Source organism: Chlamydotis macqueenii, chromosome 10 (genome assembly GCF_036417535.1).
Source record: "Chlamydotis macqueenii isolate bChlMac1 chromosome 10, bChlMac1.mat, whole genome shotgun sequence".
Classification (NCBI taxonomy): Eukaryota; Metazoa; Chordata; class Aves; order Otidiformes; family Otididae; genus Chlamydotis; species Chlamydotis macqueenii.
The window spans coordinates 13,181,513-13,204,876 of record NC_141565.1 but is presented as its reverse complement, the minus strand read 5'-3'; the positions used below and the strand labels follow the sequence as shown (position 1 = coordinate 13,204,876).

At 57.9% G+C, this 23,364-nt stretch overlaps 2 protein-coding genes across 4 annotated transcripts in view; both read right to left on the bottom strand.

The window, feature by feature from the left end:
• Positions 1-377: 377 nt before the first annotated feature.
• On the bottom strand, positions 378-7,031 carry CPNE9 (copine family member 9). The gene is made up of 20 exons (XM_086755342.1): positions 6,919-7,031; positions 5,318-5,358; positions 5,188-5,234; positions 4,809-4,912; positions 4,592-4,631; positions 3,876-3,952; positions 3,601-3,664; positions 3,417-3,520; positions 3,233-3,337; positions 2,816-2,857; positions 2,638-2,713; positions 2,517-2,570; positions 2,342-2,403; positions 2,059-2,105; positions 1,789-1,970; positions 1,453-1,580; positions 1,238-1,340; positions 1,102-1,159; positions 885-958; positions 378-769 (listed from the first exon to the last, which is right to left on the bottom strand). The coding sequence occupies exons 1-20, from the start codon at positions 6,993-6,995 to the stop codon at positions 617-619; spliced, it is 1,638 nt and encodes a 545-aa protein (XP_086611468.1). The 5' UTR covers positions 6,996-7,031; the 3' UTR covers positions 378-616.
• A 414-nt stretch (positions 7,032-7,445) lies between these two features.
• Positions 7,446-23,364, bottom strand: part of MTMR14 (myotubularin related protein 14) — a 33,983-nt gene continuing 18,064 nt past the window's right edge. The window contains exons 14-19 of one of the 3 annotated variants that reach the window (XM_086755197.1): positions 22,771-22,841; positions 22,102-22,151; positions 21,744-21,882; positions 18,775-18,951; positions 11,025-11,180; positions 7,446-7,777 (exon numbers count right to left, since the gene is read on the bottom strand). In XM_086755197.1, coding sequence (XP_086611323.1) covers positions 7,600-7,777; positions 11,025-11,180; positions 18,775-18,951; positions 21,744-21,882; positions 22,102-22,151; positions 22,771-22,841 — 771 coding nt within the window. In that variant the 3' untranslated portion in view covers positions 7,446-7,599. Of the gene's footprint in view, positions 7,778-11,024; positions 11,181-14,777; positions 15,172-18,774; positions 18,952-21,743; positions 21,883-22,101; positions 22,152-22,770; positions 22,842-23,364 lie in introns of those variants that run through there. The other 2 variants (XM_086755195.1, XM_086755196.1) reach the window with 2 other exon arrangements.

Below are 23,364 nucleotides of genomic sequence, written 5' to 3'. Positions count from 1 at the left end.
ACAGGGCCCCGCCGGCGGCCCCGCCCCGGCCCCAGCCCCAGCCCCCCCCGCCCCCCCAGCCCCAGCACGGCAGCGGGCCCGGTGCGAGCGGTTTATTTACAGCCGGTAACGCGGTACAGACCCGCCTGCCCTCCCGCCGAGCCGCCCCGGCACCCCCCGGCTGCGGCACCCCCCGGCTGCGGGGCGGGCAGGCCGGAGGCAGAGGAGCCGGGGTGCAGGCGGGAGCGGGGTGCAGGCAGGAATAAGGGGGCAGGCTGAAGCCCCCCAGCCCCAAGGAGCTGGCGGGGCTGGGACCCCCGGAATGCGCCCAGGGAGGGCCGGTCTCCTCCCCGGGGGGCCGCCGTGCCCCCCCAGCAGCCTGAGCCCGGGTGCCGGCCGTGCCCGCGCTGCCGAGGGGCGGTACGGTCCGAACCGGCCCCGCTGTGCCGGGGCGTCGCTGCCGGACGGGGACATCCAGCCCCGTGCTCTCGCTGCCAGAAGAGGAGGGTCCCAGCCCCGTTCAGCGGCCATCGCCCTTTGCGGGGTCACATCTCCACGGCCAAGCCCTGGCCGCTGGCAGAAGGAAGGCGACACGTGTCCTCGCCCCGTCGGCCGGGCCCCACGGCACGCGGAGGAGCTAGTGGGGGTCCGCCCGGCAAGGTTTGATGTCACGGGTTTTCATGTAGGAGAGGAGCTGCTCGGGGATCTCGGCCAGCACGTCCTTGGCCAGGCGGGCCATGCTCAGCACCTGGTTTCCGGAGTCGTCCACGTAATCCCGAAATGGCACAAACTTCAAGGGGAAAGAAGTTTGCAGCCCAGTTGGAAACAACCCTGCGGCCGTGGGGGTCAGCAAGGCGCTGAGCATTTCCCACCCGTGGTGGGACCAGGCTCAACGTTGGTGTTACCTGCACGATGTCCCTCTCGGCGAAGCGTCCCCGGGAGGACACTCGTACCTCGTCACCATCCAGCTCCTCCATGGCTGGGGGGTGACAGCCGGTGTCACCGAGCCTCGGTGGGGTGGCCACCGGGGATGGAAACGCCACCCCTTCCTCCGGGATGGCCCCCAGAGGAAGGGATGGTGTTTCCGTCCCCCTTCCCCAGTGTCCCCAAGTCCCAGCTCACCCTCAAACTCAGCCGGACCCACTCCCACGATGATGATGGACATAGGCAGGGCGGAAGCCTGTGGGGCAGAGGCAGGGTGGCAGCTGGGGGCAGCACCCGGCGTGGGGTGAGCTCATGGTGATGAGGGTGCACTCACGCTGACGATGGCTTCCTTGGTTTGCAGCATGTCGGAGATGACGCCGTCGGTGATGATGAGGAGGACGTGGTACTGCGAGCCGTCGGTCACCTGGGCGGCCGCCCTGTGGGGACAAGGTCCCTCCAGCAACCCCCCCGGTGTGGGGATGGCCAGTCTCGCTGTGGGACTGGGGGTATTTGGGGATGGCAAAGGGGACACGGTCCCTTGGCGCTCACCCAGCCACCTGGTTGATGACGGGGGCAAAGTTGGTGGGACCGTAGAGCTGGACGGTGCGCAGGCTCTGGAGGTAGGACTCCAGCACGCCCTCGATGCCGGCGCAGCTGGGGTTGTCCGCGTTGTTGTTCTAGGGGATGGGGATGGGCGCTTGGAGGGGGACCAGGGCTCCTGGCGTGTCCCCACCCTGGCTGCAGGATGCTGAGGCGGGATGCGGCCAGGGTGCTTCCCCTCCCCGCTGAGCTGCTGTGGGCACCCCACAGCCGGGAGATCTGGGTCCACCCTCAGCCCTGCCCCACGGCGGAGCGTCCCCCCGCCTCCCCAATCCCGGGGTGTACCAGGGGGAACTGGTGGGAGATTTTGCCGTCAGGTGGGACTTTGGCACCGAAGCCGTAGGCGGGGAAGAGCTTGTCGCTGTCGTAGTCCTGGATGATCTCCCCCACCGCCTTCAGCGCCAGGGCGTAGGCGCTCAGCTGGTAGGGGCTCGCGTAGTGCAGTGAGGTGGGCTGCGACGGCATCCCTGCAGCACAGCACCCATCAGCGCCCGCCCCACGGCCAGCCCCACGGCCGCGCTGCCGGGACACCCTCCACGCACCGGCAGCACTCACCGTTGGAGGCCGTGAAGTCGATGGCGACGGTGAAATTCAGCTGCGTCCTTGGAGGGAAGAGCGAGGGAGGCTGCCGGCGCCACGGCCGTGTCCTCCCACCCCGGGATCCCCCCCTTCCCCAGCCATCACCCCACAGCCCGGGGCTGCTGTCCTGTCCCCCAGCCCCACCGCCTCCCCACGTCACCCCCCAGGCTGCACCTGTGCCGTCACCACCGTCCTCACCCCGAGACCCTCGCCTGTGGGGGATCTCGGGGAGCCGGGGGGCACCTGGCCCCCCACTCACCCGCCCCGGATGTAGTCAACAAAGGTGAACTCAGACTCCACGGAGAAGGAGAGCAGTGTCACCTGCGGGCATGGGGGGGTCAGACCTGGAGTCCCCCTCCTTGGTGAGCACGAGGAGGGGGTCAGACCCGGCCCCTGGCAGGGTGGAGCCCCAGGAGCGCCCTGGCCCGACTCACGGTGCCAGAGTTCACGTATTTCTTCTTCTTGCATTTCTTCCTGGGGTTCAGCACCTGTGGGCGCAGGGGTGGGTCAGCCCCGCTGTGGGGTGCCCCCCAGCCCCCCAGCCCCCTGCCCTACCTCATACACCGTGAACTGGCTCTGTGCTCGGGAGAGCTCCCGGTAGCTGGTGGCAAACTCCCCGATGAAGTCGTGGCTGTGGGACGAGGTGTGTGGCCAGGCACCCCCGTGAGGGACACCCTGGGAAGCAGCAGCAGCACCCCAGAGTCCCCCCCATACCCCATGGGCACAGCCTCACCTCCCGTCCCGGTCCCAGTCGTACACATCTATTTTCACTGTCCTGAAAGCAAAGGTGGGCAGAGGGTGAGCTGCCGGCCTGGCTGGCACAGCCACGCCCCCAGCCCCACCCTGGTTTGGGGACACCCAGCCCCGCAGTCTGCCCCGCAGCGAGCACCCTGCCTGCCAGCTGCCGGCAGAGCCACCCCGCATCTCTGCCGGGAGGGAAGCGGGAAATTTGGGTCACGGTGGGGGCCCTAGAAAGGAGGGGGATGCCTTTATATAATTTGAGTTGCAAAAGAGGGAAAAAAAACACCAATAAGGACCCAATTCTGAGCTGCCTGCCGCTGCGGGGCCAAACCTGCAAAGCAGATGCTCTGGCCCCATGGCTGCCCCCGTCCTCGTCCCCACCACGTCGCCCCAGTCCCCGTCCCCGTACCGGTCGTAGTCGCCGTTGCAGAGGGCGCGCACGGGGATGGTGAAGGGCTGCCACACTGGGTTGAGCGTGTTCTTCACCACCTCTGTCTTATGGCAGATGGTGAAGCTGCGGGGACAGAGCAGGGTAGGCGCGCGCCGTACGGCGATGTCGGCACCCTGCCTGTCCCACCGGACCCCACGCTCACGTGCCATCCTCGTTGCTGCGGTAGAAGACGAGGAAGGGGTCAGATTTTCCGAAGAAGTCCTTCTTGTCCAGCTTGTTGGCGCACAGCTGCATCGTGACAATGTCCTGGGGATGGGGACTGTCACCGCCGGGTGCCTCCTCATCCCCAGCCCCAGCAGCCCCCCCCGCGCCAGGGTGGCACTCACCCGGCAGTTGCTCAGCTCCTCGGCCAGCAGCAGGATGGTCCCACACCGCTTTCCCGGGACCCCCCTGGGACCAGATGCACCTGGTCAGCTTGGGGACAAGGAGGACAGGACAGGGGCAGCAGGTGGGGTCGGGGTTGGGGCTGGTGCCCCACGGCTGGCACACGGCAGCTTGGCCAGTGTCCCCAGGAGGGGACGTGCAGGGAGAGGCCCCATGGGGCGGGTGGCTCGGGATACAGTGCGGGACCCCCGCCACCCTGCCAGGGGCTGTGACTCACGTGAGGGCTCTCTCCAGGCGGCCCCGCTGGGACCCGATCACCTCCCCCAGCGCCACGAACGCCTGCCCCAGGAAGTCCTGCGCCCCGAGCACAGCGCCGTGAGACCCTGGGAGCTCCTGACACAGCCCCCCACTGCCCACACCCACCCCTTGCCCTCCCAGTCCACCCACAGGGCCTGTCACCACCCTGTCCCAGGGCTACCCCAAGTGCCCTGAACACACCCTGTGCCCCAAGAGCCACCCCCCAACCCAGGACCCATCTGTACCTGCAGAGTCCCCCCCAGGTGCCCATTCCACATGCTCTGGACCCATCCTGTGCCCCCTGAGCCATCTCAGCCCTGGACCCACTCTGTCACTCCTCAGAGCCACCCCACGTGCCCTGAACCCATCCCTCCAGAGTCATCCCATGTGCCCTGAACCCACTCTGTACCTCTCAGGCCACCCTACACCCATCCTGCACCCCAAAAGCCACCCCCGTGATGTGTCCTGTGACGAAAGACACAGGCACCCCCACGAGGACTGTGTTCCCAGGGCAGAGCAGGGGCTAGCGCGTGGCAGGCACCTACCTTCTGCCAGTCCCCGTGGGGCACGGAGAGATGGAGAGCGGGTTAGAGACCTCCAAGGGGCACCTGTCACCCCCCAACAGCACCCGCACAGGGCACGGCCTTGGGGCACCGCAGCGTCTCCGTGTGTACCCCCGGCACGGGCTGTGCTCACCTGCTTTAACACGGAGCAGCTCTTGGAGTCCACGTTGTAGCTGGTGATGGGAGAGCAGAGCCCTGAGCTGGTGCCCGCGGGAGTGTCCCGGCACCCAGCCCCACCTCCCCATCCACCCGGGATTTTTGCCGCCATATTCGTATTTCTTATCCTTATTTATTACTGGCTTGGTGCTTTGTTCCACCCCGAGCCGGGGCCAAGCCCTTTCCCCACTCACACGTCGAAGCGGAGGTTTTGCTTCTCCTCAAAGTAGTAGTCGAGGACGAACTTGCGGACGAAGTCGGGGTTCAGGGTGTTGTCAATCACCTCAGTGCGCCCAAACTGCGGCAAGAGGGGTGAGGGTGACCCTCCCCCACCCCAGGACCTCTTCCCATTGCAGCTGCCCCCGTGCTAATCCCAGCAGCGGGATTAGCGTGGCCGGCGGGGCCGGATCATTAGTGTGGACGCAGAGGGATCATTAGCGTGGACGCGGGTGACCATATGGGCCCATTTAACCCAGCGGGGATTAGCCAGGAGCGGGGGCGCTGGGGGTGGCAGCACCCCCGGCACAGGGCTCAGGGCCTCCCCAGGGACCCAGCGAGAGGGGCCATGCTCACCTCCTTCCACTCGCTGCCCCCCGAGCCCTGCACGAAGAGGACCACCACTGCAGAGAGAGGAGCAGAGCCAGGCTGCCACGCCATGCCGTGCCATGCCGTGCTGTGTCCCCTGCCCTGTCCCACCACCCACCTGGGTCAGATTTGGAGAAGGTGTCCATGTCCAGCAGGTTCCTGGGAGGACAGAACCAGGCATGAGCCACCCTGGATGCCACCCACCCAGCTCCGCAAAGAGTCCCCATGTCCTCTCCCCCAATGAGGGGATGGCACCATGCAGCAAGGCCATGTTGGCACCGGAGGCCAAGAGCCCTGGCACCCCACGGGGACGCACGGGCTCCTACCGCAAGGTTCGGCAGGAAAGCGGGGCAAGCGGGGAGCGGCGTCTCCAGCGCTGACAATGATTGAACATGACAGGGAACCCATTTAGAGGATGAAACCTTCCACCGTGCCGCCAGCGCCAGCTGAGTGCCCGCCGCACCCTGGCAGCGGGAGCGTGGCTAATGGTGGGACACAGAAGTCAGAAGAAAGGAGACACTGAGAGCAGGGGCTGGGCAGCCGGCAGGGACCAGCTCTGTGCCCCCGGCACGGAGCGATTGATCCTCATCCTTTGCACGGTGTCACACCGGGAAGTGCAGGGGGCTGCAACCGGCTCCGCTGGGATCCTTCCCGCACCCCAGGGGTGGCTGCACAGGGCGGGCTGGGGCACGGCTGGGGGGTCCGGGACTCAGCGCTGGCCCCAGCGCACAGGGCTGGGGGCGCAGGGGAGAGATCCCCAGGGTTCCCCCGGGAGCCCTGGACAGGGCTGAGCTCTTGAGGGGCTGCGGAGGCAAAGCCTGCCCCTGCCCTGGGCCGTCTCCAGGAGCGAACCCTGGCCCCTGCCTGGAGGTGCCAGGCCCCATGGCCCCACAGCCCCTCTGCCCGCTGCCCAGAGGGGCTGGCAGGGAGGGCAGGGGCTCAGCCGCAGGGAGGGGGCACGGCAGCCCCTGGCCCAGACTGGGATTGACAAAGCTTGGGGCTGTGCCAGAGCTGGGCAGGGGGTTTTGCGGGGCCGGCCGCAGGCCCTCCCTGACCCCCTGACACAGGGGACGCTGCCGCCCAGGAGGCCGCTGGTGCCGGTCCCTGCGGGCAAGACCCCCTGTCCATGGGCAACGAGGGCAGCGGTGCCTTTGCCGGGCTAAATTTAGCCCAAACCAGACTGCCTCAGCAGCTGCCGCTCGGCCCGCGGACCCCGCCAGGAACCAGAGGCAGCCGGCAGCACCTCTCCCGCAGCCCCGTCCCGCCGTGGGCCACGCTTGGACCCACGCCTGGCCCAACGCTGTCTCCCACGGGGCTCACGGAGACGGGCAGCCTTGCCTGCGGCCGGCACCGGCACTCTGCGCCCCACCAGCATCACTCCCTGTCCCACCAGCATCATCCTGCACCTCACCAGCATCACCCCGAGGGGGGCCGCCCCGCGCCCCAGCCCCGGTCAGGGCAGCGGGTCCCTCCAAGGAGCCGTGCCCGGTGCCAGCACCCCCCGGCACCCCACGGAAGGGACGAGACCTCTCCCCACGCGCGGCAGTCGGGCAGAGGGGCCGTCGGGCACACGCCGTGGCACCGAGCGGTACCGGGGGACGGAAGGGGACCCGCAGCCCATCCCCAGCCCCGGGACGCTGCGGGACACGGGCACCCCGCAGCGCATCCCCACGCGTGTCGCCCCCCCCGGCCCGTGCCCCGGCCCCGCTCCCGGCTCACCGGCAGGACACGGTGAGCTCCACCTTGGTGCCCGGCACGCTGCCGGCCGCCGGCTCCAGCGCTCCCGGAGACGCCATCCCCGCCCGGGCGCCGCCGCTGCTCCGCGCCGCCGCCTCCCGCGCCGCCGAGGCGGGCGCGCCCCGGGGGCGGGCACGGGCACGGGCACGGCGGCAGCACCGCCCTGGGCACCGGAGGGGGGGGGGGGTGTGTGGTGGGGAGGGGCTCGGCACCGGGGACCGGCCCGACCCGCGACGGCTCAGCCCCGGGACCGCGTCCGACCCGGCTCAGCCCCACCGGGAGCTCCCGCCCGGGGGTGCGGGGCTCGGCTCCGCTCCCCAGCCCGGTGCGGCGGAGGCTCAGCCCCGACTCCCCCCGCCCCGCCGGGGGCTCCCTCCCGGTCCCGGCTCGGTGCTATTTCGGTGCCGCCGCTCCCGGAGCGTGGGCCGGGTTATTTATAGCGAGCGGCTCCCGCCGCCCGGCTCCCCCGCGCCGCCGCCCCCCGCACGCAGCCCAGAGAGGAGGCAGGAGAGGGCACAGCTTGGGGGTCTTTACTGCAGAGACTTCTCGGAGCGCCCCCAGCCCCACCCAGTGCTGGGTGCCGCAGGTGCCCGCACCGGGAAAGGGGGGTCCCGGGGCTCGGCCAGCCCCGGTTTTCCAGCCAGAGGTCCGGGAACGCCGCGCTCAGAGCGTGCTGCTGCCTCTCAGTCCCACGCCCCGCACGAACTGCTCGAGGAGGCCGCCGATGGCCCCCGAGGGGCTGGGGGGCACAGCCTTCAGGCCGATGGTCCGGCTGTAGCTGGCCAGAAAGGAGGAACGCACTTCTTCCAGCCGGGACTCGCGGTCGCTTGCCGACACCAGCCTAGGAGAGAGAACGGGGAGGTCAGTGACGGCAGCCATCCCTCTCCCAGCCCCAGCTCTCACTCCTGATGTGGGGCAGGAGGCTGGCACCAGTGGGGCCGGGGTGCTCAGCTGGCTCCAGTGGCTGTGGCAGCACCAGCCCCAAAAGGCTGCGGGTACAGCTCCTTGTCCAACCCAACCCAACCCAACGCTCTCCCATGGAGCCTCTCCCAGCCTCCTGCTCTCCCCTGGGTCTCCTCCTTTTCTCCCACCGCCACACTAGTTACGAGGCCATAGTTCATACAGAAAGTGCTGCTTTCTCCAGGTGGGTGCTGGCTGACGTCACCCTTGCGCCAGCTCCCTCCCTTCCTCGCACAGCGTTCCCAGACGGAACCTGTCCACACGTGCCGCGCCTCGACAGTCGCTTCCAACCTATTTGCCGCTGTCCCTCGCTTCCACCGGCCCCAGCCTCTCACGCTTGTGCCAGCACAGCCAAGCTTAGGAGAAGGCAGGGGATGAGAGGGGGCAGACAAGGTGACAAAACCCCCGAGGAGCACTCCAGCCGTGGAAAGAGGAGAGCCGAGCGGCGTTTTACTTCTGCTCCCCGGCACGGCTGCTCTCCGCAAGCAGGAGGGCCGCCTGCAGAGTAGGGCACGGCTTCCCCTGGGATCTGCTCTCCTCTCTGGCTGGATCCACGCACCTGGTTAGGGACGGCAGGGAAGAGAGAGGAGGGGAAGGCAATACTTCAGCCGAGGGAGCAGGGGAAAGCGAGACGAGGGTTCGGAGGCAGCTGTTCCAAGCGCTCCGGCCTGAAACGGTCCTTGCTGCGGCGCCTCTGCAACGTGACGGTGGTTCCCAGAGAGAATAAGACATTCCTCAAAGGTCACTCCAAGGGCACAGCGCGAACCTTCCCCATAAAAAATTCTCTTTAATCTCTCCAGCGCCTGGGCTGGCTATAAATTGGCACAGCTCATTTGAATGGAAGTGTTAACCACCCACAGCCAACAGCTTCGGTCCGGAAACAGCAGCAAGAGGATATGGTGGGAGGCCTATAAACAGCAAGCGATGCCGAGGCAGCCAACCGGGCCGCTGTTTACAGTGTCTGATAATAAAGAGAAGCCAGAGGGCAAAGGAACAAGGCAACATACCTAAACATATTTAAAAGATGCTTTTTGGCAATGTAATTAGGACGTGGAACTCGCAAACCTGCTAGTATTAAAAATAAGCTACGTGAAAGCAGGACTTGCACTCGAGTACAGCGATCTTAAATGTCACACCCAGAGACAACTGAGGGTGTGCAGCAGTTAGGTTCCGCGTCTTCTGGCTCTCGCACCTCTTCACAGGGCAGATTTTGTATTTAGACTCTCAGGTTTCTTTCATGGAGTGAGACACTCCGAGGCGCAGGGTGAAGTGACCGGCCACTGCCCGACACCAAGCCCTGCAGGGTTGCCCCATTTCACTCCGAGCAGTTCAACCAGGGCAGTGGGTCGCACTTCCCTGCCAAATCCATGGCGCTCCGCCCTGCTACACTTCCCACAGCCTGCCCGCTCGCCTGCAGCTTGGGGTGCCGGGTGAGAGGAGGCTGTCAAAGCCCCAGCTCGAAGTAAGCCCTGACAAGCCCCACACAAGCACAAGGAAGTAGGCTGTGTAAAACGTACCTTCATCGAGCTGCTGCCAGCCGAGATGTAAAGTGGGAACTTAAATGGAATTCAATTTTCCAAAAACTCATACTGTGCTGGGCTGCGAAAAACTGGGATAAAACCGCAACGGGCTCTTGAGCAAACAGAGCCAATGCAGAGCAGAGAGTGGAGGCCCTGGGTCAAGCTCAGCACCACACCCTTGGGAACTCTTCATCCCTTCCAAACAGCAGCTGGTACCGGCATCCAGCCGGGAGTTGAGCAGTCCCCAGCCCCCGAGCACCCCACAGCGCCACTGAAGAGCTGAACAGGGCAAAGCGCTCGCAGCATCTGCTGCACACCCAAGGGAGAAGCACCACTGCTGCTTCCCTCCCTTTGAACCTGGCTATCTCAAGCAGCCGGACTCCAAACCGCATGAGCCTCTGGTCTCAGCACAGGCTGATTCAGAGCTCAACTTCAATTCACATTTCTCCACTGGATTCCCTGTTCTGACATTAGATGCAACTCCAAGGGCAGCAACAACTCGCTGGTGATCAGTGGCCAGCAAGCGCAGCCAGGTTCAGGCACAGTAAAGCAGTCACTAATTCAGACACCCATCCTTCAGTCCCTTCTGCTCCCTCATCCATCTCCAAGCAACTGCAGGAGCAGCTCAGCATGTCCTCATGAGAGGAGGAGAGCAGGTCCTGGCCAGGCCGTGTTTGACATCTCTCTGATTTTTTGATTTGTTAATTCATGTGTCTTGTAGCTTCACCACAACTTGGGGGCAGCTGCTCTGCTCAGCGGCAAGCACACAGCCACACGAGAAGGTGAGCCAGGGCAGCGAGCCTGTCTCACAAGAGACACTGGTTTTCACGTCGTTTGCCTGCTGCCTCCAAAGCACGTACTCAGATCTCAGTACAGACCACAAGTGTTTGGCAGCGCAACTCTAGCACAGCGAGCTAGCGGCAGCCCCTGATCTGCCATTTCAGATTCTTGATTTAGAGTTTGCAGCCTGAAGGAACAAGCCAAGGCTCTCCTCTAACAGCAATTAAAACACATCTCCTGTCTTTCAAGCTTCCACAGAGGTGGCTTTCTATCTGGGAAGGAACGTTTGCCTCCCAGCCACTTTACATGGCAGAATGTGGCAGGAGACAGCGTCTCTGCTGCTCTGCACTGGCCAGATGCAGCCCCTGCAAATGATGCTGTGCGTGGTCAGACAAAATGGGGGTTACAGGAGGAAAGCTCCTCTTACTGCAGCAACGATCTGACCCCAGCAGGAAGATGGAAACGAGCAAGATCCAAAAGCAAGAAAATCTGGGTTACCAGATCTTCTGTCCTGACAAGCATGCATCCTCAAATGCACTTGATTATGCCCAAATTCAGTGTCTTCAGGGAACAGAGAAAAGCCTCTTCCTAGAGAAAGCAAAGTGCATCCCTGTCATTAGGCAGAGAAAAAGCCGGTTTCTTTCCGAGTTCAACATAAGCAAAGAGTGCTCAGTGACTGAATTTGTGGATGGAAAGCATCAAGGCAGAGCAGACACGGCAGTTTGTTACAGGCTCCCAGGCTTCTCTGAAAGTGCCAGGGCGATAAAGTTCCAGTGCTCGCAGCCAGCCCAGAGACCCAAGGAGAGATCCTGCATTTGAGACACTTACAGGCAAGTGCTAGGGAACTCATCCGGGAAGCTGCAAGGGAGAGAGGCGTCTGCGCTCAGGATTGCCTGCTCCCGAATACTGCCACACCCTGTCACCATCTGCCAGCTGCCAAAGTCTGTGGAAACGGAAGATCCGGGCAGAGAACGGTCCGCCGATCTGGGGCAGAGAGAGAGGGAGACGGCGCGATCAGTCAGGTCATTCAGCCACAAGCCTTTGACTAACGCGGGTGCCAGGGACCCGCCGGGCTGATCGCCAGCAGCGCCTGTGCCAGCAGCTGTGACACTCTGGGACCAGGGTGCAACATGCAGCTCTGGCTGGGCCCCGGGCCAAGCCTTTCCTCTGGAAGCGAGGGGAGAGCCAAGCTGGCTGGGGCGGCAAAGCAGCAGGAGCGCACCAGGAGCCGGACAGGACAGCGCCAGAAAGAAGCAGATGGCCATGCAGAACTGTGAAACTCATCAGCGAGATGCAGTGGCACGTCCTGCCTCGAATCCCTCACAGATGTGGACGTCGTGCTTGTTGTAGCTGTTAGCACGTTCCCTGGCAGCAGCAAGGCCTGGTGGAGAATCAAGGTTGTGACTTGGTTAGTGCTGAGGAAGACTTAAGAGATCCTCGGTCCAGCAGCTGTTAGAAAGCAGATCACTCCCAAAGCATTGACACCGGATCTGAACAGAGCCAGCCACTGCTCAAGACATCCCCAGGGCACCCCCCGCCCCAGGATCTGAAGATCTTTTCATTCCTGTGTTAGGAGAATGAACTACATCAGAAACCAGGTGGCAAAACATCTTTAGGTCAAGAAAAATAGCCAAGGGAGGATACTTGTTTGATGTATGTAACCTCCCACCAGGAAAGGAGGAAGCATGAAATCTGGTCAGTGAACCTGAGGAGTCCCTCCAAAATCTCAGAGAAGACAGCACAATCACTTGAGACAAACCCAGAGCTCTTGGCTTCCGGGGAGCAAGCAATTACTGTGCCCCGCTGCACAGCAGAGTGTACATAGCTGCAAGCACAGCCTGTGGCAGAGATACTCAATTACACACTCCCAAGATCTTCTGGATAATTTATCTGAGATCTGCTGGGCAGATAGCAGCGCACCAGCTCCAGCTCGGCTGGGCCAGGTACTTGCACACTGTCTTCACAGCTAAGAATAGCAGTGGCGCACTGCAGCTGCTCCCCAAGAGAGCAGGAGAACAGCCAGAAAGACAGGATCTCCCACAGCAAGAGGGACCTCAGCGAGACTGGAAGGCAATGGTGGGGGGAGACGCCCAGCAGGAAACCTATTTGCAATCTCAATCTGAGTGAAGGCCTGCCATTTAACCAGTCTGATCAACGGGGCCAAGTCTGAGAAGTCTGAAACGCAGTCCTGAGCTGGCTGCACAAGCGGAGAAGGGGAAGTCACGCAGCTCCTTGCATGTCAGCTTCCCATCGCAGTGCTGATGCTCCCGCAGCTGCAGTTTGGGGGTAACACCACTGTCTGGAAGTTCAGGCTCTGGAAGGGCATCACAGCAGAAAAAAGGAAGAGCAGAGCTTCACTTGCCTTGCACAGCTCTTGTTCTTTGGCTGCTTGATGAACTGAGGAGCGAGGTTCAGAGCACTGGGAGACTCTGTTCTTGCGAAGTGTTTTTCCTAGAGCATGTAACGCTGCAGTAAGAACGAGGGCATTTCATTGAAAGCAGAACTGCAGCATGTCATCTTAGAAAGACCTTTTGGAGATCAGCGATAACCTTCCCTGGGATGCAAGGAATTCATAAGGGAAAGGGAGCAGCTGTTCTGTGACATCTACCCCTCTCCCTGCCTTTGGAAGATAAAGACAAGAAAGTCAGTGTGAAGGAGGAGAGCAGGGAGAGCCTTTGGGCCCAGAGCACGGTGCCATGCTGGAAGCCCAGCAGGAACAGTGCAGGAAGCCAGGGAGAAGCACAGAGGAACACTGCTTCAGTGCAGAGGGAAGAGGAGGATGTCACCTCCTCGAGAGTATGGCACAGTCAGACAGGAAAAACAGGAGTGTCACACACAGTGACAAGAATTTGAGCTGAAGCAGTAAAGAGGTCTATAGGCAATGGGCTTGGTCTGAAAGTGGACAGGGTATGACTCTGTCAGAATAGTGAGTTGCTGAACAGAGGATGGGTTTGGGGGCAGGCAGAAACAAAGGTTTTGAAGAGGGCAAGTCTGGATGGCAGAGGAGGGCTTGGGCTCCAGGTTCTCTAGGTGAGGGTGAAGAAAACTGAGCAGAGCTCTGCAGTTCTCACAAAAGCAGAGGAGTATCAGGAGCCTGCCTAGGAGACTGGGCAAGTTGCAAGCAATGAGTAAGACATAATCCAGGGACAGTAAAAATGTCCCTCTGCCCAGTATCATCAACCACATCGGTCAGATAAGTCTGTGCTAAAGAAGGTGAGCAGAAAATTGTTTCCTGCTTTGGGTGTGTGGCCTCAGATTCCAGCTGCTGGTCACCTTCCACAGCTGTCAGCTAAGATTAGACTGATCTCACACCACCTCTTAGAGGTGGGTCAAGTCACTTCTTGAATCCTTTCTTGGACAGGCTGATAACAGCATCGTGTAGCTCCTGCGAGACTGACTCTCAGTGGCTCTCTAACCCTTGCTGGGGTACCCGACCCTGCCAAGCAGCTGTGCAAAATTAGTCAAGTTACACTTAACCTAACAGCACGGGAGTCTAGGAGTTCAACGCAGCCGATTCTCTCACCCCCAGGCAGCAGAATAAACACTTGTCGATGAACTGAATAAACTGATTAACTCTGCAATGAGTCCAGGCCATCTCTCTCCTGGCTTAGGTATCTGAGCCTTGCCAGCTGAGCTGAGATATCATGGCAGACTTTCCCCTCTATCCCCAAGGCCTTCTCCAAGGAGGCCCCTGAGGAAGCGTCACAACTAACAACCATCTTGAACAGCCTTGAGAGACAGCAGGGGCCACGGCTGAGCGAGACAGGCAGGGAAGGCAGGTGTGGGAAATCTTGCATTTGCACTGCAAGGGCAGCAAAGCTTCTTGAAAGCTGTCCTTGGCTGGAGAGCAATACCAGATCTCTAAGGGGACTGAATCCCAGTGCAATCCAGACAATGCTAGAGGTGAAAGTCTTCCTGTTATTTCTACTCCTGAAGACTCCTTGTAAAGTCTTGCTGCAGAGGCCCAAAAAGGGCTTCAGTGAGGCAAGTTAGGGCTGCTGGGACACCAGCCTGTAAGAACAACATGCTTGCCACACACTGCAGAGGCTGGCTAGTTGGGAGGGCAGTGCAGAGGGTCTTGGGAAGCAGCTGGCCAACTACAAAGCTGACATGGTTAGGGGAGATGAAATACAGCGAGTCTTCAAGTCGCTGTCTCTGCCACAGACATCTAATGGCAGACAGAAAGAGAGTGAAAGTGAGCTTCACACACCCACCTCTTCAGGTCCACGAGTGGGAAGAAACTCCCTCAAAAGTGCAAGATTAACAAAATTAGATTAGCAAAACAGAGATGAGCTGCAAGCTGTTCCTTCACACAAGGAAGGACCTCTAGCAGGCCATAAACTGGCAACTCCTAGCCTGGAACGTTTCCTTTTAATTAGGTCAGTGCTTCCCATGCAACATGCTGCACAAGACAGAGTATTTCAGAGCACATGGCCACTCGCCTACCAGAGGAGAGCCAATTCCGGAGGCAGAGCAGCAGTCAGGGATCCTTCCCTTTCTTAACACGTAACCGAGACGAGTGCCAAGTGCCAACAGCTAGGCTCTCGTCCTGCCCCGTGCTGCCCCCGCTCACCTGCCATATTTCGGCAAACCGAGGATTATCTGGGAAGCCGCTCATTTGCCAGCATACGCTCTGTGCCTCAAATTGAAGCGTGAAGTCGGTACTGTACGCGCAGGCAGTGTGGCAACCTGGAGGAAAGGGCAGTCCTTCCCACCTTTGCGTGGGAGATGTTGGCAAGGAGGACTTGGCAGAGCTGTACCGAGAGCCCTGGCTGATTCTCAGGCCATGAGTTAGTGCTGTAACAGCCCGAGCAACAGCGAGCGCAACCATTTTTTGATTGCAACACAGTCATGTGCCAGCCAGCAAGCCCATTTTGTGGCATATTTTGTGCAATAATTCCAGAAAACATTCCTGTCCTGCTGCGGTCGCTATCCCAAGTTGTCTCATCGCAGATACAGCTTCCAAGCCAGGTGGCTGTAAGGAGCGAGACACAGAGTGCACATGCAGTCTTATCACAATCAACAAAACACCCAAAGCCAAGGGACAGCAGCTTCTCTGTCCCTCTCTGCGCTCACTGCCCTCCCTCCAGCCCCACACCTGAACCCTCTGCAGCTCTTTAAGTAAGGGAGTTCTCTGTGGCTGTTGACCAAAGCATATCCTCCACGATTTACCTCCTGCAGATCTTGACTCTTCAGATCACAGTGCTTTGGGTTTTGTTTAATTGACTTAGCAAAAGCACATTCAACCAAAGATTATCCAGCTGCTAATCCACATTAGTGCTATGTGCACACACGCTAAATCCCTGACACAGATACGGGGTTTTTCTGCAGTGTCATGGGACGCTTAGACTATTAGTGTCAAATGCAAACACAGAACACGGTTTGCAAGCCGTTACCCACTCACACGTGGGGAGTTCAATTCAATGCACGCTATCTGCCACGCCCAGAGCTCTCTGTAGAACAAGAAGCACTCTACAAAAAAACCTATGCAGTATCTTCATGCATGTTTGCCCTCAGCAGATGTGATCTTATCATTGCATTGGGAGAAGCTAGAAAGACTGCTAGGAATTTGCCTTTGAACTGCTTTTCCTAACAAGAACCATCCTGGGATTTATGGGTACCCAGGACCTCTGGATCAGAGCAGGACTTGGAAGATGGGATGGTGAGGTGATGGTAGCAGCAGATTGCTGACATGGCTCTGCCAGGAGAGGAGCTTGGCTCCCCCCGCCTGAGTCGGCATTTGTGACTCTTTCCTTTAGGACACCCCAGTTCCTCTCCCAGGCCCTGCTCATCTCAGTTGGTTTGCCATCCTGTTTCCCCCGGAGCTCCCCTGCCTGCCAGCACAGGGACTGGGCTGTTTACCTGAAAGGTGCCTGCTGGCATTTTAGAAGCAACCATTTTTCCTCAACTGCTGCTGCAGTGGTTAAGTGTTTTGTTGCTATGGCCACACAACCAGAGGATTAGGAAGTCAAGTACAGTAGTTTCTTCATCTTAAGAGCCTTGGCTGTTAACCTGCCAGCAGCACTGAGAGATAAAGGTATTTTTGGCATCACGATCAGTGTCTGTGCTCCAGCCTTTCCATCCTAGTCCCACCATTTTTCAGGAGGTGAAGCAAGAGAATTTACCTTTTCCTTCCACAACAGATACACTCCTCCTCCACCCAAAATGGGACTCCTCCTTTCCTTCAGGATGGAAAATGGTGGCTGAAGGTACTGTGATATCCACTACCTGCACAGAGCTCACCAGACAAATTCAGACTAATTTAGTCTAAGCAAGGAGACCAAAACCAAGTGGAGTGACATAAAGCCTTTCTCTGGAGACAAAATATACCATGTTCAGGCTCCAAAAAGTGCAAGTCATGTCAACATCTGACGAGGCAATGCATTGCTCAACTCCTTCGCTACCAGTGTCAGCCCAGGGAAGGCAGGCAGGGCACAGACCACAGTCTGGCTGATCTGGCTACAGACTACAAGGCAAAGGAGCATGAATGTGCCAGAAGACGTGGTTTGAAAGGGAAGCTCAGTTCAGCCGTTGCCTTGACAATTCCACCCACTGACTGCAGGGTCTCTAGGCTTTCTTCCTCCAGCCTGCACACCAAGAGGAGCAGAGGAAACCCAGGTGACAGCAGAGATGGAGATCACACAGGTGTACACAGTTTCCAGCCAGCACGACTGTAGCAGGGCAACCCTCTTTGTGTGTAGCTGACTTCACTGCTTTGGCCTCACAACTGATTCCCTTCTCCCGTCCTCTTGGTTTCAGGCTGTGCAAAGAGTTTGCTCCCCTTTTATCCCGCTTCCCCCTCATGCACTTTTTTCCACAGCCCAGTCCTTCATGCTGCCTTGTTCACAAAAGTTAACGCGGACTCGGGGTGGATGGTGCAACTTTGCTGTGTTGAAGGGTTATGAAGGCTTTGTGCATGGCAGAAGCTATCATAAAGGTCAGAAAGAAACATTTACAGCGGAATTCACAGGATGTTTACCTCTTACAATGACAGAATACTGCAATTCCTTCTCAAGTTACTTATTTGGCACAGGGAAAAGCCACTCCCAGGGATTCTGGCCGGGCGGTAACAAGCTTCCCCACCACGCCTGCATGCTGCCTCAAGCCCTGAGAGTGGAGTTCTGAACACCTGACACCAGTGGGCACTAATCATCCAGAAGCTTATAGATACCTCATCCAGACACAGCCAGAGGAGAGATAATTGCTGGCTTTACCAACTCTGTGCCCCTGGAATGCAAATCCTAAGGACTGTGGGATCAGCCCCTTCCCGCAGTGCTGTTCTGCCTACTCTGTCTCTCCTCTTCGCTCTCGCAGAGCGGAGTTTGGCTGAACCATTATAAACAGCTTCTTCACAGCACTGCTGCAAGCGCACTACCAGCCCATCGCTGAACAGCCTGTTAGGGCTGGGGAACAGCATGAGATCACACACAGGAATTGTGGCATTGCCGTCGTGAACAAAAGCAGGCCCAAGACAAGCTGCTTCTTCTCCTGTATTTTGTCCTCTTCTTGGGAGATCTGTTTCATCTTGCAGAGAACGTAGAGGTGGGCCTCAGCAACAAGTCAAAAACATCCTCCTCATCTCTCTCCCTGGGGATAACAGTTCACATCATTTATGAAAACTGTCAGACTGATTTTTCTCTGGAATCAGGAAACTTAGTAAGAAGGTCTTATAAATTTTCAATGCTTTACTTGTTTGTCATTTTATTCTCCATGTGATAAGAGAGTACTAAAATTTGGCTGGTGGCTGTTTCTTAAGGGAATCACTAGAAAGACTCATTGGAAAACCCGCAGAGAATACACAAGCGTTTGATGCTGTTAACAGCAACCTCTTATCTAAGAGCCTCTTTATCCTCTGTCGGCCGAAACACATGGTGTTTGCTCCACAGGCTCTGTTCTTTCTTCCCCAGCCTCACGCACAGCTCTGCTTTGCCCGACCACAGCATCAGACTCCAGAAGGGTGCCAGAATACCCTTTGTTACAGCATCAGATTAGGCTCAGGTCCAGGGTCCCCGTTCCCTGGTTGCCCAGTGAGAACACACAGCCTTCTGGGCGAAATCCTTTGTGCTGGCACAGCACTGGCAGCTTGCTCCCAGCAGGTTCTACCTCTGCTTGCCACCTGCACCCAGAGTTTTTCCACCCTGCAGTGTCAGGAAGGTCAGCAGGTGGAAAGTGGGACAGGATAGATGCAGAGAGAGGTCTGCTTCATTTGAAAGGCTTCCTCCCCCACACAACACAGCCGTTTCAAACCTCTGTGGACGCGTTCGACAGAGAAAGCATGCAGGATGCAGAGACGCCAGAGCTCGTGGAGTTGAGGCATGCGCTGAGGACAGACAGAACAAACATCTAGCTGTTACCAGCATGGTTCCTTACTCCTCTAAATGTGCTGAGGTAGGAGTTTCTGTGTTTAATGGCCAGCATTTCACACAAGGTTAGGCTAGAGAGGAACAAGCCTCCTGAGGCCCGTTTGTAGATACAGACTCATGCACCCCAGGGTTCTCAGAGCCACATCAGTGCAGCCCCGCATTTCCTTTATCAGACACTCCTTTTGCTGAGAAATGCTCTACTCTGGGCATCTCACCTGGATCTGGGCACTTCCAGTGGGCTGCTTCCAATCCTCAGGAAGTTATCAGAATGGGCTGACGAGGAGGAGCTGGAAGACTTGATTTCGACCATCCCTGTGGAAGGCAGCCTGTCTTCAGACTGCTGTGCCCTGCTCCAGAGCACAGCTTGTGGTGATGAGGCACAGCTCTTCCTCCTGTGGGATGGAGGACTCGGGTGAGAAATCTGGCTTCCCCACATACTCCAACTAGGAAGCCTTTCCATAACAGGCTGGATTTTACCCCAACAGCTAAAAGCTCTTGTTCCCACTGAACCTGCCCCCCTCCCTCCCAAGGAACCATGAGTCACAGCTAACCACCCAGTGACAGGGGTACACGGAGCTCAACCCATCTTAGCCCATTCTTTTATAGATCACCATCCATGTGACCTGGAAATCAGAGACAGGAGAATGCGTCAGCCCACACACATACAGCGACTGCTTTGTTTAGTCTAGCTGTAAATATGCCTCAAGCAAGGGGCCTCCCAGCAGGGAAAGACCATTTCAATCTGCTCCAAACTCTACAGAGTCTATCAGCCTAGGAGCTCAGCCCAGGTGGGTCTTTGTGCGCACTGATGGGAGTGACAGAGACACAATGCCAGCGTTATTTTCCCGTTTAGTGATTCCCTTCCTACTGACCACACTTCTGACCATGTGCTCAGAGCCGACAGTCACTCCAGATGCAGGTGCATTTCAGTCCTCTCCCTGTCCGTGCTGACAGCCTGGAACTGCTCGGGCTTCTTTTCTAGCCAGCACATTCAGACTTGGGTGTGATTCACCGTCTGTTGCTGCATCAGGCCTTGGTTCATAGTGCCATCCAGCTATATACCAAATAGGCACACCTATGTAGGACTAATTGATGTCACTGCTGCTCCATGTTTAGAAGATTTTCTTTCTTATATCAGTTTCTTTTTCCTGGGAGAGTCCCAAGATTTTTCTTCCCCTTCCAAAACCACAGTGAATTGGACAAAGACCTCCCTATCTACACAAGTAAAAAGGAAAAGTCTAAAGCAAACAAACTCAAGGAGAAAGAGATGCTGTTCTTCCTGGAATTCAGAAGGGCACTTCAGCTTTGACTGAGATCTCCAGCACTGTCAGCAAGAGCAGCTAAAGACAGGCTCATTGTATGGTGGGAAGCACAATATCCTCTCTTCACTTCTTAGTGAAGTGGGCAAAGTGTGCCCACCCTCAAACATCACACCAAGCCTCTCTGAAGCATTATTCATCTCATGTTATCATAGCTGCCAACATCTCTAAGCACAGCCTGCAGAAACAGGCTCGTACAACTAAAAACCAAATGCCTCTCCCTGCAAGGATACCTCAAAGCCACCTGTTTTCAGGACAAAACAACGAAGCACATCCCCTCCTCTCCCCGCTCATGCTACGCACAGCCCAGCTCACCCAGCTCGTAGCAAGCCCTACCTGTCCTCCAGACTCCACAGTCACAACAGCCTGCAGCAAGAGATCCATGCCCAGTCCCCTCGCTGAGCACTCACGGCAAGGCTCACAACCTTCCCTTCCCCAAGGCTCATGACCACGGCATGGGCCCGAACCATCACCGTGGCAGCAGCAGCTAACCGCAACACAATCTGCTGTCTCCAACAGGAATGAAAGCAAACTACAGTTAGAAAACACATTACGAAATCAAGCCCTGATACACCCTGCAGCAGATCTCTTCCAGTATGCTCTGGCCACTTCACATTTAATAAAGACCACATGTAGATTTTGTGCTGCAAGATCTAGTTGGTATGTCCTGAGCACTCAGAGGAACATAAACATAAAGTTTACTACCCTGTAGACAAGCAAGTGGAAAGATGTTCTCTACTTGCTGCAGTCACTTTGCTGTGAATAGGCAAGTGCTGTGTGTTAGAGGACTCTGTGCTGCTCACTTGGCAAATGCAGTGTAGGGTGCCCCATCTCTGTTTTGTGATTCTGCAGGAAGATTCTCTCTTCCTCTCTTCAGCATTTTATAAATTGAATCACAATGTGCTTTAGAAAGGCTGCTGCCACTAGCATGGCTGCAGGCTCGGTCCCAGAGGACTTTCAGTTGCCTCAAGTGCAACCCAGATTTAATTTAAAATAATTGCAATATAAAATAGCATCTTCACATCTGCTGAGGGAGAGGAGAGAAAAATTAAACTGACAGGGGCAGCCCTACAGAAAGGTTCTGAAATCCCCAAACAGCACCAGAAACTCCACAAGCAACCACAACGCCCCTCCCAGAGCAACAGAGTCGCCAGACGCCTTCCCCAGTCCTGGCTTCCAGCCAGCCACCCGCATCCCCAGGCGAGTCCTAGGTGATTTTCTACCCACAGGGAGCACTGAGAATTCCATATTCTCCCCCAGAAGTATCTCGAAGCACTTCTGCAGGCAGCAACCTGCTTTCAGCTCACACACCTTGGGCTGTTAGAGTGGCTAAAGTTTAAAGGGGGTTCTCGGCCAACCAGCCCACTTTCCAATACCTGCGGACGCTCCCCTGTATCATCTCTTCCATAATCTGATTAAGCTTCATTTTAGGGCAGCTAAACTTTCTCTCCTCTTTTCCCTGGGGAGGCTGCTGCCAAATGTCATTTATCTGGTAGTTTGGAACCATCTTTTAAAAGTGATGAAATCCTTTCTGGATAAAGTTTAGCAGGGAAGCTGGTGAAAATGAAACAAAGCTGCTTTACTCTCATGAGGGGACAAACTTCAGGAGCATCCCTGCAGAAGCCTGACAGTCTTTAACATGGAGTGGTCTCCAATTTTTGGTGCAGAAGTTCTGTAGCCCAAGTTGCAGCAAAGCCTCTGACAGACAAACGTCTGTCAAATGTCAGACAAATGTCCCTCCGCTGTAAGGAACACATGCCACAGAGAGCAGACCTGAAGGGCAAGGGAGTTCAGAAATATCTTTTCTCCTGTGCTCAGAGCCTGTCCCTTCTGTTCTGCCTCCCACTGAGTAGTTATCTCCTTACCACGCTGCTTGAGCCTGCGCTCCTGCTGGCATCAGCTCCACTGCTTCATAGGTGAAGCTCCCAGCAGCTCCAGGAGAACTTTCCATTCCCAGAGAGAAGTCACTGCTCAGACTCGTGGTACTGCCTCGGTCTCTCTGTTCTAGAGAAAGGAAATCAAAACTACCTCAAGGCCAGCTTGGTCTCGCTCCCTTTCTCTCCCTTAAAGCAACGCACTTCCCATTTGCCCTGGCGCTGCATTCTTGCAAGGCCCCCATATCCATTTGCAGTGATGGAGTTCCCAGATGCTGGGAACCCAAGCCCCTAAGCAATCAACCATTACCAGCACCCAGGGATGCTGGTGCTCGGCAGCAGCACTCACTGAGCATGCAGATCTCTTCCAGGGTGAAGCCAGGTGGCAAACTCTTCCTTCTGGGGAGGAAAGACAAGGTTACCTCAGCCACGAGGGCTGTGAGGAGGCTGGCCATAGCCAGATCTCTGTAGCACACATCAGAGCAGAGCAGAGCTGTGCAGCGGCAGAGGAGAGGGGATGGGGCCGGTGTGCAGTATCTGACCCTCCGAACAGCCCCAGCCCACACACCCTCTGCTTTGAGAGGGTGACAACAGGCTGCAGGCAGACACGTGCTTATTCAGAGCCTCCAGGGTGGGCTTTGTTTCTTTCTGCCCCTCCAGAAACAGGAAGGTGTTAATGTTCAGCACTCTGTTAAAAGCCAGCCACCCCGCTCCCCGCAGCAGCGCCTGATGGAGCTTGCTGTGCAGCCTCCTGGAGCCGGAGCACACATCTCTGGGCTCCTCCGTGCCAAAGCAGCCACGGACAGTCATTAAGCAGAGCGCACATTTCAGCACGGACAGTTTTTCAGAGCACAACGTGGCACCTCACAAGCCTCGGCCCCATTTTGCAGCCTTCAGAGTGCAGAATAAATTAAACAAAACTGGGCCAGGACACCAGGGCTTCCATCTCCCCAAAGGAACAGCACTAACAAGCTCCCTGGCTCTGCAGCCCATACAGCAGCAGGCACAGGCTCCTTACCTCTGCGACTTCACAGCAGAGAACTCCTCAGAGGTGATGTGCTTCAGAAAATTGAAGCAGAAAAAGAAAATCTGAGCAAAGGGAGAGAGAAGAGCGGTTCAGGAATGAACCCGAGGCTCCATGCAGCCTCTTATCTTGGTGGGGAGGTGCTGGCAGGAAGGAGATAGCAAGAAATCTGCAGCTACCAGCCTTCACCGTGCCACGGGCTGCCACCATCCCATCCCGGGCTGTTTCTAACACATTAAACTGACCCTCTGCTCCCTGCCACAGGGACGCCCAGAAAGGAAGGTGTACAACAAGTCTCCTTATCAATGCCTTGCACACATGCCACAAGCACACAGCAGGTACTTATGCCATCAGTGCAGAATGGAAAAGAGATGGCCCCCAGCAGCTGCTTACCCACCCAGGTAAGCAGCACATCCAGCAACACCAGCAGGGTTAGAGCTACACGCTCCACCTCGACACCACAGCTGTATCACACCTGGAAGCATGCGGTTCCTGCAGTGTCTGCGGTCCCAAGCTCGTGCCCTGCCATGCACCAGTCTGCTCTGCGGCACTCGCCCCGCTGTGCCCCTGCCACCCCACCCACCCCCA